Source organism: Staurois parvus, unplaced genomic scaffold (genome assembly GCF_062004578.1).
Source record: "Staurois parvus isolate SC_StPar_1 unplaced genomic scaffold, SC_StPar_1.0 ptg000394l, whole genome shotgun sequence".
In the NCBI taxonomy this organism is placed as follows: Eukaryota; Metazoa; Chordata; class Amphibia; order Anura; family Ranidae; genus Staurois; species Staurois parvus.
This window is the reverse complement of record NW_028318190.1, coordinates 1,911,752-1,926,496: the sequence shown is the minus strand read 5'-3', so window position 1 is coordinate 1,926,496 and position 14,745 is coordinate 1,911,752. Positions and strand designations below refer to the sequence as shown.

The window sequence follows — 14,745 nt, the reverse complement described above, 5'->3', positions numbered from 1 at the left end:
ATGACTCTTAAAGAGTACTTAAGGCAAGTTTTTTTGACAAATCCATAGTGGAAAAGCTAAAGTCCGAGCCACCAAGAAGGAACACAGTAGCCCTGCAGCATCACACTATGAAAGGTCAGGCTTCCAAGAGCTAAAAAAAAAAAAAAAAAAAAAAAAATCTTCCCAGGAGGTAGATATACAGGCCTTCAGCATGGTAAGAATCACAGAGTCTGGCAACCCTAGTCTCTCAGAACCTGGATTGTAACCGCCAAACCATCAAGCCAGTGGTGGTAGAGCAAGGTGGAAAATATCTCTAAGGACAGATTATCTTTCCATTGGCGCAGTCGCCAAAGCACAGTCGAGACCAGTCGCATCACAGCAGTGTACCGGGACGACAAGGCCAGTCTGGGGCCACCAGAATGACCAAAACCCCATATGCCTCTGCCCTGTTAAGCAGATGAGGGAGAAACAGAAGAGGGAGAAACAGAAGAGGGACACCATAAATAAAAGGTGATACAGGCTCTACGATGCCACCACAGAGTCTGGTGCTTCTGTCAAAGGATCTATTGCTCTCACCACACACTCTTGTTGAGACAGGACTCCAGAAGTCCACTGTCAGTGTGTCCCACTGCAGACAAAGCTGTCGAAACACTTCCAAGTGTAGAGGCCCAGATCCAGCATCGCGACTGAGGTAAACTGCCTGCCGTGTGAAACAAACATACACAATGGAGAAGACCACACATGAAGATCTGCCCACCGGTGGAATCTGGAGGCCTCCAGCTCTGCTGCCTCACCTTCCGTGTGACCTCGATGGTCGACCTAGGCTACCACTGTGGCATTGTCCAATCGAATTCTGACTAGACGGCCATGAAGACTGTCCACTGCTGTAGACATAGCTCGATCACCCAAAGCTCCAGGACATAGAGCATTAGACAAGGCTCCAACAGTGCTCAGTAGCCTTGAGCTGTCCTCGACCTGACAGACATCTGTATGGACCACTATCCAATGCAGCGCAAGAAGCGACTTCCCATCCAAAAAGAGGGAGACCAAAGAGGCCCTGCCCCCCTGTTCCAGCTGCTCTAATTGAGGATACTTGTCCTGCTTGAACATGATTTCATTATGCAGACTACTTGTGTGGAACTATGCATACAGGACCACCATAAAAAGGTGGATACTACGAGACCCAGAACCCAAATGCAGAATCGCAGAAAGCCCGCCTGCAGGGCAGTAGCAGCCACATCACCGACTCAAGCTTTTGAAGCTTGATCAGCAGAAGGAACATTGAGGCATGTGCTTAGTCAAGGACCAGACCCAGATACTCAGCCTCTTTGTCAGGGCCAGGGCATACTTCTTGAGACGCCGAACCCATCCTAAGCCCTGCAGACTGCATATCGGGGACATCACGTTGTCCATCAGCACAGCATGAGTCTCCATGGAGAGGAGAAGATAGTCCATAGAGCAATTTATGGCAATCCCCCATTGTCTCAGAAATGCAAAGGACCAGAATCAACACTTTGGTAAAATCCAAGGAGTGGAGGCCAGGTCAAAGAGGAGCAACACATAACGTTAATGCATGTCCTCAACAGCAAAGTGTAAAAAGCACTGATGTCTAGTACAGATGTGGAGGTGCAGGTATGCAGCCTTGATAACTATGAAAGTCAAAAAAATTCCTTTGAGGAACAAAGGCCACCACTGAATGGATGGATGCCAGCTTGCACTACTGCACCTTCCCGAGGCAAGTCAGGGTCATGAAGCCCAGAATGGGACAAACTCCTTCCTTCTGCAGAACCCTAACCCAGATGCAGTGAAAATCTTGAAACCTCTCCAAACCGAAACTACGGCTATCAGGCCTTAGGAGAAGCAAACTCAGAAATGAGGGTTTGATAGAAGGAACTACTCTGGTGGGGATGAAAAAATCCATTATATGGCCTGACAAAAGCAGTACACAGAAAGCAGCAATGTCCTCGAATCCATGATCCGATAATGGGTGACATCCAACCTGGTAAACCGGTGGGGGCAAGCCTTCATGTTCATGCTAACCTCCCTTCAACACTACTTTATCTCATTTGTTTTCTTGATTTTCAGCACACAAGGGTACTTGCAGCACTATATTTCTTCTATATTTGTGAACTCTCTGCTTCTTTGATAGTTTCAAATCGCATGACAAGTCGCACCCTATTGTCCGCAATGGAAGCGGTCATATCGGTGCGATTCTGACTCCATCAGAGCTGTGTATGGTAGCCAATCGGCTTCTAACTCCGATTGTTCAATTAAGCTTAAACAAAGAACCTGGAAGTTGATTGGTTACAATGCAGAATTGCACTAGATTTTGCACTCTCCAGTTTTAGTAAATTAACCCCCAAGTGTCAACTAGACTCTGCCTTTTATATTTATTAGATAGGCAGCCTAACAGCAAACTTGAGAAGTGGGAATGGCAGGTTGACAATTTGTGAGAAAGCGGCTAATCGTAAGTCTGCAACAGGAAGTAGTCACAGGCAGGTCATCCAGGAAAGAAACTGCAACAAATTAAAAAAAAAAAAACAAACAAAAAAAAAACGGCATGTCTAAAGCATCTGTGAACTGTATGAAACTAAGACGGGCATTATATCTAAAGGGTCATAATTACATAAAAATGTCACATTTATTCCAATAAAAGTGTGCCAAATACATTTTTTAGAGCAATTCCCCTGCAGTCACAGACTGCAATACCTCCAGAGCAGAAGGGCAGGGCAAGGGACATGTTCTGTTGTGCCTTGCCTGTCTCACCAACTTGCAGCAGCTGGGGAAGCTTGGATCACTCTCTCCGTAGCTTGCAAGTGCTCTGTGATTAGGGAGGCATTGCTTGCTTAATCCTAAGCGTGCTAACAGTACTGCTAAGTTCTTTTAGCTACTGCCTGAAAGAACTGACAGCAGCTCCTGTTAGGAGTCATGCTGTCAAAAGTTAGAGCACAAGCACACAGCAGAGATATTATACAGAGAAAGATCCATTCCTATCCAGCTGTTGAATGGACAGAGTGACACAGTGGAGGGTCACTCTTTGCATAGGACACAATGTGTAATACACTTTTAAAAAAGTGTGACTCCTGACATTCCAACCAGGGCAAAACAGGGGACATGTCAGCCTGTGAATGGGACGTCAGATATGCCCGTCAGGAGAGCAAAGTGCCCTGTGCAGAAAATATATGTCTGCGGCTTTCTTCTATTGAACTTACTGCATCAGATGTGCAGTATCCTTTTTGTACATTTGGGGCTGGGCAGGAGACATAGGAGAAAAGCTGACCACAGCTGATACAGGCATGCTGTGCGTAGGCACAGTGTTCTGTAACTCCAAGACCAGATACACAAACTTACCATCAGCATGGCTCTGCTTCTCTGGGTGGCACAGCCAGATTTAAAGAGGAAGCAACGTGAACTACTAGTATCAGCAGTTATTTTAAAAGAAAAAAATACATAATAAATTAAAATATTTAAAAAAAATAACAGGCTAGATTCATCAACATCTGTATGGATTCACAAACACACAAAACACATATATGTTAATGTTTCGGATAATATACACTTTTAGTAAACTGCATACGAGACATGATGCCAGACATACTGTAAAATAGACTGGGTCGCATACATCTCAATTTAAAAGAGTGCTGTACCATCTTTGCTTGGGCAAAGTAAATTATATCATGGCCTTAACCTTGTCAGAACGTATTAAAAAAAAATAATTATATTATATATATATATATATATATATATACAGTCATGGCCGAAATTGTTGGCACCCTTGATATTTTTCCTGAAAATCAAGTATTTCACACAAAAAAGGTATTGCATTAACACATGTTTTGCTATACACATGTTTATTCCCTTTGTATGTATTGGAACAAATATAAAACAGAGGCAGAAAAGCAAATATGACATAATGTCACACAAAACCCCAAAAATGGGCTGGACAAAAGTATTGGCACCCTTAACTTAATATTTGGTTGCACACCCTTTGGAAAACATAACTGAAATCAGTCGCTTCCTATAACCATCAATAAGCTTCTGACACCTCTCACCCGGAATTTTGGACCACTCTTCCTTTGCAAACAGCTCCAGGTCTCTCTTATTGGAAGGACACCTTTTCCCAACAGCAATTTTAAGATCTCTCCACAGGTGTTCAATGGGATTTAGATCTGGGCTCATTGCTGGCCACTTCAGAACTCTCCAGCGCTTCTTTGCCATCCATTTCTGAGTGCTTTTTGACGTATGTTTGGGGTCATTGTCCTGCTGGAAGACCCAGGATCTTGGACGCAAACCCAGCTTTCTGACACTGGGCCCTACAGTGCGACCCAAAATCCTTTGGTAATCCTCAGATTTCATGATGCCTTGCACACAGTCAAGGCACCCAGTGCCAGAGGCAGCAAAACAACCCCAAAACATCATTGAACCTCCACCATATTTTACCGTAGGTACTGTGTTTTGTTCTTTGTAGGCCTCATTCCGTTTTCGGTAAACAGTAGAATGATGTGCTTTACCGAAAAGCTCTATCTTGGTCTCATCTGTCCACAAGACGTTTTCCCAGAAGGCTTTTGGCTTACTCAAGTACATTTTGGCAAACTGTAGTCTTGCTTTTTTATGTCTCTGTGTCAGCAGTGGGGTCCTCCTGGGTCTCCTGCCATAGCGTTTCATTTCATTTAAATGTCGACGGATAGTTCGCGCTGACACTGATGCTCCCTGAGCCTGCAGGACAGCTTGAATGTCTTTGGAACATGTTTGGGGCTGCTTATCCACCATCCGGACTATTCTGCGTTGCAATCTTTCATCAATTTTCCTCATCCGTCCACGACCAGGGAGATTAGCTACAGTGCCATGGGTTGCAAACTTCTTGATAATGTTGCGCACTGTGGACAAAGGCAAATCTAGTTCTCTGGAGATGGACTTGTAACCTTGAGATTGTTGATATTTTGCCACAATTTTGGTTCTCAGGTCCTCAGACAGTTCTCGTCTCCTCTTTCTGTTGTCCATGCTTAGTGTGGCACAGACAGACACACAATGCAAAGGTTAAGTGAACGTCTCTCCTTTTTATCTGCTTTCAGGTGTGATTTCTATATTGCCCACACCTGTTACTTGCCCCAGGTGAGTTTACAGGAGCATCACATGCTTGTAACATTCTTATTTATCCGCAGTTGTGAAAGGGTGCCAATACTTTTGTCCAGCCCATTTTTGGAGGTTTGTGTGACATTATGTCGAATTTGCTTTCTTTCCTCCCTTTTTTTGTTTTGTCCCAATACACACAAAGGGAATAAACATGTGTATAGCAAAACATGTGTTAATGCAATACGTTTCGTGAGAAATACATGATTTCCTGGAGAAATATCAAGGGTGCCAACAATTTCGGCCATGACTGTATATATATATATATAATGTTGCATTTATCTGGTTGGTTAGCTAATACATATGTACACAGTACTGCCTCTTTTAAATGGCAGCACTGAAATGATAAATGAATTATTGTATATTGTTTGAATCTACTCAGGTTCACTGTTGTATTAACGGCGGGTACTAACGACGACTAAAAATGCCTTTAAACAAGAAATATTGCAATCTGTAATAAATTACTTCCACCTAGAATCCTTGGTGTCACACAAGTCCCTTTGGGACCTTGATAACTCTTGTACTTGGAATTATTTTTCCTGTTTTTAGCCACAAAGGTACAGCATAAGAATGTAATATTGATGCAGTGCAAGTGTGAGCAGACATCACAGCTGGCACAGCTATTAAATTTTCTTCATCAATGCATTTGCTGCAGAATCCATCCTACACTACTTCAGATACATCCCAAAGCAACTGCAGGGTAACTAGTAATAAAAGTTGTACCATCATGCTTTTGTTTTTTTTTAACACAGAAGATACAATTTCAGAAGCACCATTTTGCATGAAGCACTTGGTCCCACTACTTTCTGACCATACTGCTAGCAATGAGCAAGCAATGTGAGTGACAGCACTGGTTTCTAGCAGAAGTTACAACTCTTTAGACCAGCACTGCCATTCACAACAGATCAGGCAGCGTTGTGTGCATCTGCGACTGCTTGTAAATATTCACAGCCATGTCATATAGCGCTGCGAGGTTGTGTTATTTAAGTGATCTTTTACTATTATAAAGGAACAGGTGGCTATGTCAAACACTGCACCAACCCAAACAGTGCTGACTGTTAATTCATAATAGTAAAAGAATGCTTAGTGTGTCGGGGCTGTGGGATTTTTCTACTGGGGCTGTGAATGTTTACAAGCATCTACAGATAGATCACACAGCCCAGCAGTGAAAAATTACCTTTACTACTATAACAAGCAGACCTGTCAGGGCTCTATGATAAAGCTGCAACGCTCTGTATATATACTAGCAGCCAGCAGCTCTATCACACAGCCCTGCAGCATTGATTAAAGCATTTGTAAGGGTAATTGTGTGCCCCCGAAGCAAGGCACTTTTTATGGGGGCACACCTGCGGCCTTGATTCCAAGCCAGGTTGTGTGCATCTATTGACACACTGCGGCTCAGCCTCACCACCTGCTCAAAGGATTTGACTGACAGCAGCAGAGCCAATGGCAGGGAAAGCATTAAGATAAAATATGTCCAGACTTTAAAAACACTTTAATTATTTGTAATAGTATAAAACAATCAAATTAGACAGGGGAAAGTGCATGCGTGTGTGTGGGGGCATAAAGTGTTACTGAACTCAGGACCCTGCATTCACTATATCTGATGTCCCACAGTACACAGAACACGAAAATGCAATTATTTTAGGAACTAGAAACTGCTAAATACCTTTTCTCTTCAGCAGTATATAGCAGTCATGTGACTTCTATCAGTTTCCAGCTGAGCACTGGTTAAAGCTTGTAGGAGGAGTTTTCATTCTCCTCTTACTGCCCCAGGAGGCTGCAAAACCCTTTGTGTCTTGTGACTTCAGCAAAGCACTGGTTAAAGCTTGTAGAAGGAGTTTTCTTTCTGCTCTAGGAGGATGCAAAACCCTTGACCCTCTGTCTGGACAGTACTGATCGGCCCTTTGCCAATCACATGCACTCTCCAAAGAAAACAAAAAAAAACTCTAGCAGTACAAACCAAATTGAGCATGTGACTCCTAGAGCTCTCTGCTATCAGCAGATGGATTGGAAACAGAAGAAGAAGGGAAGGATCAGAGAAGACAGGATCATACAGCCTTTTTATATAATGTGGAGGAGGTAAAAACCTTCTGTGTGCATCAGCTAACTCCCCCCCGGCCAAGGGCTCCCACTGCTGTCAATCACAGCTAGTGAGCCAATGAGGAGAGAGGGGGCGGGGCAAAACCTTGGCTCTGCTTGTGCATGGACATGCAGAGCATTGGCTCAGGAGAGAGCTTGCTTGGGTGCCCTCAGAGCAAGCTGCTTACCTAGGGGCACTCAGAAGGATGGAGGGGCGCTAGGAGCGCCAGCAGGGGACCTGAGAAGGATCGGGCTGCTCTGCACAAAACCACTGCACAGAGCAGGTAAGTATGACATGTTTGTTCTTCGTTTTATTTGCCCTTAATATCACTTGAGTGCTGGCTGCATCTCCCCCCACAAACACCAATAAACTGGGCTTCAGACTTGGGTGGAGGGTAAGGCCAGCACTCAAAGAAAGAAGAGCTTTTAATCCACAACCAGGTCACCAAACAGAACTGACCAAGCGCTATATCCACATTTTGGTGGACAAAACTTCTGGTGAGAGTTCTTTAAGACAAGCCTGGGGCCTCATTTTAGAATTTGAAAATCTAATACTGGGTTTTCTACAGCCACTAACATTTTTTTATATTATCAGTGTGCAAGATAAAAGGTTTTTCGTTTTCTGGCAAGTCATATATTCGTATATCTGAATTGGCTCTGTGGTCAGGGTTAACAATTAACTGTACATTTTTTAAACTACCCCTAAAAACAGCATTTTATATTTGACTGCACTTACCTTTCCAAAAGAACCTTGTCCAAGTACTTTCAAAAGGACAAAGTGCGACTGATCAGCCTTCTCAGAGCCTTCTTTGACATGGTGAGTAATATCGATTTCCTTTACTACCACCTCATCCTGCATTAAAAGAAAATAAAAAAATAAGCAGTTGCTTTAGTGGAAGTGAAAGTAAGGGTGAAATGTACTGGTCCAAGGTACCAATAGAGTGTTGCCTGGGACTGGCCACCAACTGAATAGGCAGTAACATTTACAATGTTATAAAACGATAGCAAATGTCCAATTACAAACAGGCCCTGACGTTTCCACACTACCTTTAAACACTTAGCAAATTGTCTAGTAATTAGGCTTGTTATCAGTTTGTGGTAAGCCTCAAATCACACCTGCCTAGCATGTCATCTATTATAAATATAGAAAAATTAAAATACATAACTGAATTCTACTGTACTGTGCATCCAAATTAAAAAAAAAAAAAAAACAAGACAAGTAATAATGTGTTAGACATAGTACATTTAAAAAAGCAAAATATGAAGAAATAAGCAGTTTTATCTGCTTTCCTTAAATCTACTAGCAGCATATTAGGTTATACATAAAACACATCTGCACACCACAAGGAAATATCTTTAAAGTAAATTTAGGCATCACACACCTCTTCTCAAAAACACAGGAAGTGGTAAATACATGAACCAGTGCATACAGCAACTTAAATACATAACTTTCCATAGTTAGAATGAATTTTATCATTTTATTAGTCCACTTTTGCAGACCAGCCTTTAGGTTGATAACGTGGTGATGCTACATTAGCAAAAAAGTCCTGCTACTAACCTCATTGGTGTGTTGGTCTGTATCGGGTAGTGGAGGACATCGAGGTTTGTCCCTGTGTTTTTTTTGTATCCAAACAGAAAAGAAGGTCAAAAATCCGGGAATCCTAACCTCCTTCTCCATGGGCCCAATGCCCACATCGAGGACAGTAAGTGCAGGAAGAAAGATTTTCTTGAAAATCTTTAAACCTTATTTACACTCTTGTCAATTTCTTTCTGAAGAAACTGAAAGCAGCTTCTGATACTTAAGAGTCTGATTAAGCTTCCGCTACCTCAACCTCAACAGCAAAGAGATTATGTGAACCAATGAGATGACACACTACATTGAACATCCTCTTCCATTACCAGTACATGGCCCTATTTATTAATAACTTGCAAAACAGCAGTGCTACTTCCTCACTGGTTTTCTGATAGAATCTTTAGTGATCCCTATATAGCCAAGGAAAATAAGTACAGCTGAAAAATGGAGAAACTAATAAAGGAAAGCAGTGAATGAATTTGAAACAAAAAAAAAAAAAAAGAAGAAGAAGTAGGAAAATAGAATCTCAGGTAATTTTCTAGCAGATTGCCTTACAGTAAAGTGATAAGTTATTTATGTAGGGTGTGTGTGAGAGATATCTAAATTGAGTAATATATGTTTAAACAAGATGTTATTTAATTTGGAAAAAAAAATGTATCACTGAATAATCTTTTATAATTGCACTGAAAAGCAAAAACAAAATGGTACACTAAAAATGCCCAGTGGAATATAAATCATACACACAAGAGCTGGTAAGCGGGCTGCCGGACCTCTTGAGAATGTCCATTTGAGACAAACGTGCGTCAGATCAGAACCTGTGCTGAAGTCATCGAAATGAGTGGTGCTGCATACCTTTTTGACAAGTTTATCATATTGCAAAGATTTTAAGTAGATACACAGCTATTTCTTTAATAAACCTAACAGTTTTACACTATTGGAGGCATTTATGTTTCCTTTGCCGGATTTTCCTCAGTAGAGCTAAAGAGGATATACAAATCTGTCTCCTGTTGGTATGCCCTATGGTTCCCAATGGTTGAATGATCCATCATTACAAGGCTCAGGCACTTCTGAGCTTTTACAGACCACCTATAATTTGGGGTCTTTTGATCTGGTAAGAGGCTCTGTATGTTTTGGTGGTGGGATTCACTGGTGGCATTCCAAATAAGGATTCTTTTGGATGGACTCAAAAGGACTATTCATATTTAACACATCAATTTATTTTGAATTTGTTTTCACTAACGGTATCAGTGATATTTTATTAGTACAGTGAATATAAAAAGTCTACACACCCCTGTTAAAATGTTAGGTTTCTGTGATGTAAAAAAATGAAACAAAGATAAATCATTTCAGGACCTTTTCCACCTTTAGGCTCCATGCACACGGGGCGTTTTAAGAACGCTGGTAACGTTAGCTGTGTAAAGTCACGTTAAAAATGTGAGTTTTTCAGCGGTTTTTAGCATTCTTCCATTAGTGTTTAGCGGCATTTTGCCAGTCAAAAAAAAAGTCCAAAAACGTTGGTTTGCCACCATTTACCACGTTTTTCACTGTTAGAGAGTTTTTTCAGCTAAAAAACTCCTCTAGAAACCCACTAGTCCTGGGTTTTTTTTCCAGTCAAAAAATGTTGATTACAGCCTATGTGTGCATGGACACATAGGATAAATTGCCGGGGAGTTTACTGGCTGTAGAAAAAAACGTCAAAAGCCAAAAACAGCAGCTGTAAAAACGTCTAGTGTGCATGAGAACTTAATGTGACCTATAAACTGTACAACTCAGTTGAACAACAAACTGAAATCTTTTAGGTGGAGGGAAGTAAAAATTAAAAAAACTAAAAATATATTTTTGCATAAGTGTGCACACCCTTAAATACTTTGTTGAAGCACCTTTTGATTTTATTACAGCACTCAAGTATTTTTGGGTATGAATCTATCAGCCTGGAACATCTTGACTTGGCAATATTTGCCCACTCTTCCTTGCAAAAACACTCCAAATCTGTCAGATTGTGAGGGCATCTCCTGTGCACAGCCCTCTTCAGAACACCCCACAGATTTTCGATCGGATTCAGGTCTGGGCTCTGGCTGGTCCATTCCAAAACTTTAATCTTCTGGTGAATCCATTCCTTTATTGATTTGGAAGTATGCTTTGGGTCGTTCTCATGCTGAAAGATGAAGTTCCTCTTCATGTTTAGCTTTCTAGCAGAAGTCTGAAAGTTTTGTGTGAATATTGACTGGTATTTGGAACTGTTCATAATTCCCTCTAAATTGACTAAGGCCCCAGTTCAAACTGAAGAAAAACAGCCCCAAAGCATGATGCTGCCACCACCATGCTTCACTGTGGGTATGGTGTTCATTTGGTCATGTGCAGTGTTGTTTTTGCGCCAAACATATCCTTTGGAATTATGGCCAAAAAGTTCAACCTTGGTTTCATCAGACCATAACACATTTTCCCTCATGCTTTTGGGAGACTTCAGATGTGTTTTTGTGAAATTTAGCCGGGCTTGGATGTTCTTCTTCCTAAGAAAAGGCTTCCGTCTTGCCACTCTACCCAATAGCCCAGACATATGAAGAATAAGGGAGATTGTTGTCACATGTACCACACAGCCAGTGCTTGCCAGATATCCCTGCAGCTACTTTGATGTTGCTGTAGGCCTCTTGGCAGCCTCCCAGACCAGTTTTCTTCTCGTCTTTTCATCAGTTTTGGAGGAATGTCCAGTTCTTGGTAATGTCACTGTTGTGCCATATTTTCTCCACTTTATGATCACTGTCATCACTGTGTTCCATGTGATGCCTTGTAAATTATTTTGTACACTTTTCCTGACTGATACCTTTTACCAGTGAGATCCCTCTGATGCTTTGGAAGCTCTCTGCGGACCATGGCTTTTGTTGTAGGAAGCGACTAAGAAAATGTCAGGAAAGACCTACCAGAACAGCTGAATTTTATTTGGAGATAATCAGAGGCACTTTAAATGATGGCAGGTATGTACTGACTCCTTATTTAACATGATTTTGAATGTGATTTCTTAATTCTGAACACAGATACATTTCTATTTATAAGAGGGTGTGCACAATTCTGCAACCACATTATTTTAGTTTTTTACTTTTACTCCTAAACTACCGGGAACAAGATATGCTGACGGCCGTGCGGAATTCACCTAAGGTTTCCTTTGAAAATGCTAAGATTTCTCTGTATCCTGATTATTCCTCTGAAGTGTAGCAATGCCAGTGCTCTTTCATTGAGATTTGCAAACGTCTCCGAGAGTGTGGCCTGAAGTACAGCTTCTTATACCCGAGCATACTTTAGATCCTAGATGGCGGTACCACCAGAAATTTTGATACTCCTACTGCGGTGGACACTTGGCTGGACAACTGCTAGGGCATTGGATTCCAAGAGTCCTGTAAATTCTCGGTTTTCTTTTCCCCTTATTCCCCTTGCCTTCTCTACACTCCTTACCCTGTTTGGACCTCTCTTCTGTGCCCTTCGTCTTTCATCCAACTCTGTTACATAATTGGAGTTTCTCTCTCTTATTCTGAGCTGGAGGCTATCCTTCATGTACTAAATTTGGAGAAACCCATATTGGAACTGTACCGATACCTTCTTGTGGCGGGCCAGCCCTGAATTGGCACCGCGACAACAGAAATGGAGAGTGAATATCCCTAGTATGGGTGATGACTGGTCTGAGATTTGGGATTCTCCCTTTTATCTCCTAGTCTCTGCCAGAGATAAATACAATTTAAAATTCTACTCCGGCTGCATAGAATGAACCCTTTCCTTCCTCCAACATGTTGGCGTTGTTCACATCATACTGAGGAATTCTTTCATATATTTTGGTCTTACCCTGCTATTGTGCCATTTTGGCAGGAAGTGTTACAAACAACTGGAGATATAGCACAAATTACAGTACCCCTTGACCCGAAGTATTGCCTAATAGAGCTGGTAGAACCCTTAGCTCCCGCAGTGGCTAAACGCACCCTCCTTAATACACTTATTTTATGCACGTAAAACAATTACTTTGTGCTGGAAGAAACCCTCTCCTCCTACAATAACTTTCTGGAAACATTTAGTAAATTCCAAACTGCCTCTATATCAAACTACCTATGCTAATAGAGGATGCCCCTGTAAATTTCACAAAATCTTGTCTTGCTGGCAAGATAATGCCTCCACCACCACCATGGCAGATGATAGGAGGAATTAGAATTGTATGTAGTTATTTGCTGTGTTTTCTCTTACTTGTAAAGGGTACCTTCCTTGTTTTCGGGGTCTCTACATTTGACTGTATTCATTGAAGCCTTGCATCTTGCATGTTCTGTACCCCCCTTCCCCCCCGGGTTTGATTTTAGTTAGTTTTGGTGTTGGTTTTGTTGGGCCAATTGCCCTGCTCCTGGGCAATGGAGCCTGGCTGAATGTTATTGCCAGTGTATTTACTCCGCCTAGGTGCACCATACAGCCTGCTGCTGACATTAATGAATGTGCGCTGCTGTACTCATGTATACAACGGTGCTATCACATACACAATGTATTGGCTTATGCAAAAAATAAAAAAAAAACTTTCTATTTTTTGCAGTCACACACTACTAATTTTTAAAGATAAATATAACTCAATTAACAGCACTAATATTTCACAATGTATGCAAAAATTCTAAGTGTCCTCTAAATGTGAAAAAAAAATTCAAATATGGCAGCCGATTCACCAATAGTTGTACATAGAAACCAATGTAAACAGTCCTTCACTGTAAGTAGTACTATTTTGTAGACCCACCCCCTCAGAAGGGTATTTGAATACTTATATGTTTGTTACATTTTGTGAAGTTTAAATGGGGGATGGTTATAAAAATGGGCAAAATCTCCTTTTGCTTCCTAACACTGGGTGTTGATTTTCTCAATATCACTAGACGGAGCCATGGATGAATTATGGAGAAAATAGGAGAGATTATGTATGTTAGAGGACATAGAGTCCTAAATAGGAATATACACCTCCTATAACACTCATTGGCTCTTTTTTAGTGACATAGGGATTCATTTATACATTTCCTAGGAATATTGTGTTTTTAGGTTTACTAGTGCTTTATAATGTAAACCGCAGCAGAATATACAGCCAGTGTAATCCGTTTATCACATTGCCTTCATTATTAGCACCGGTGGCCATTTTGTTGTGCCCATCCAATTAGAGCATTTATGCTCCAATATAATTTGTCTGGAAATGGTCAGTACTTCCTGAAAACGCCGCTCTGGTGAAATGTACATAGAAGCGCCGGGGCTGTCACGTCCAGGTCCCATATGACGTCACGTCCGGCCCACGGAACGAAGGCTTGGAACGCACATCGGTCAACGGAGGGGGTGCGGTGACTAACATTCAATATAGGCTGTATAGGCCCCCCTACTACTTGATAATATACAGTTGCAAGAAAAAGTATGTGAAACCCTTGGGATTACGTGGAGTTTTGCATGAATTGGGCATAAAATGTGCTCTGAACGTCATCTAAGTCACAACAATAGAACACAGTCTGCTGAACATAATACTACACAAACATTAGATGTTGCCATGGTTTAATTGCACATAATATGTAAACATTCACAGTGCAGGGAGGAAAATGTATGTGAGGCCCTAGCTTAATGACTTCTCCCAGAGCTAATTGGAGCCAGGAGTGAGCCAACCTTGACTCCAATCAGTGTGATGATATTGGATGTGTTGCTGACAGCTGTCCTGCCCTTAAAAAACACACACCTGTTTTGGGTTTACTGGTTTCAAGAAGCACTGTCTGATGTGAACCATGCCTCGCAGAAAAGAGCTCTCAGAAGACCTACGATCAAGAATTGTTGACTTGCATGAAGCTGGAAAGGGTTACAAAAGTATCTCCAAAAGCCTTGATGTTCATGTGTCCACGGTAAGACAGACTGTCTACAAATGGAGAAAGTTTAGCACTGGTGCTTCTCTCCCTAGGCGTGGTCGTCCTGTAAAAATGACTGCAAGAGCACAGCGCAGAATG

At 41.6% G+C, this 14,745-nt stretch overlaps 1 protein-coding gene across 1 annotated transcript in view; it reads right to left on the bottom strand.

Annotated features, from left to right (window-relative positions):
• The window catches only part of RPS6KA1 (ribosomal protein S6 kinase A1), a 225,784-nt gene that overhangs the window by 59,495 nt on the left and 151,544 nt on the right, over window positions 1-14,745 (bottom strand). The window contains exon 3 of the mRNA XM_089686229.1: window positions 7,928-8,044. Coding sequence (XP_089542355.1) covers window positions 7,928-8,044 — 117 coding nt within the window. The remainder of the gene's footprint in view (window positions 1-7,927; window positions 8,045-14,745) is intronic.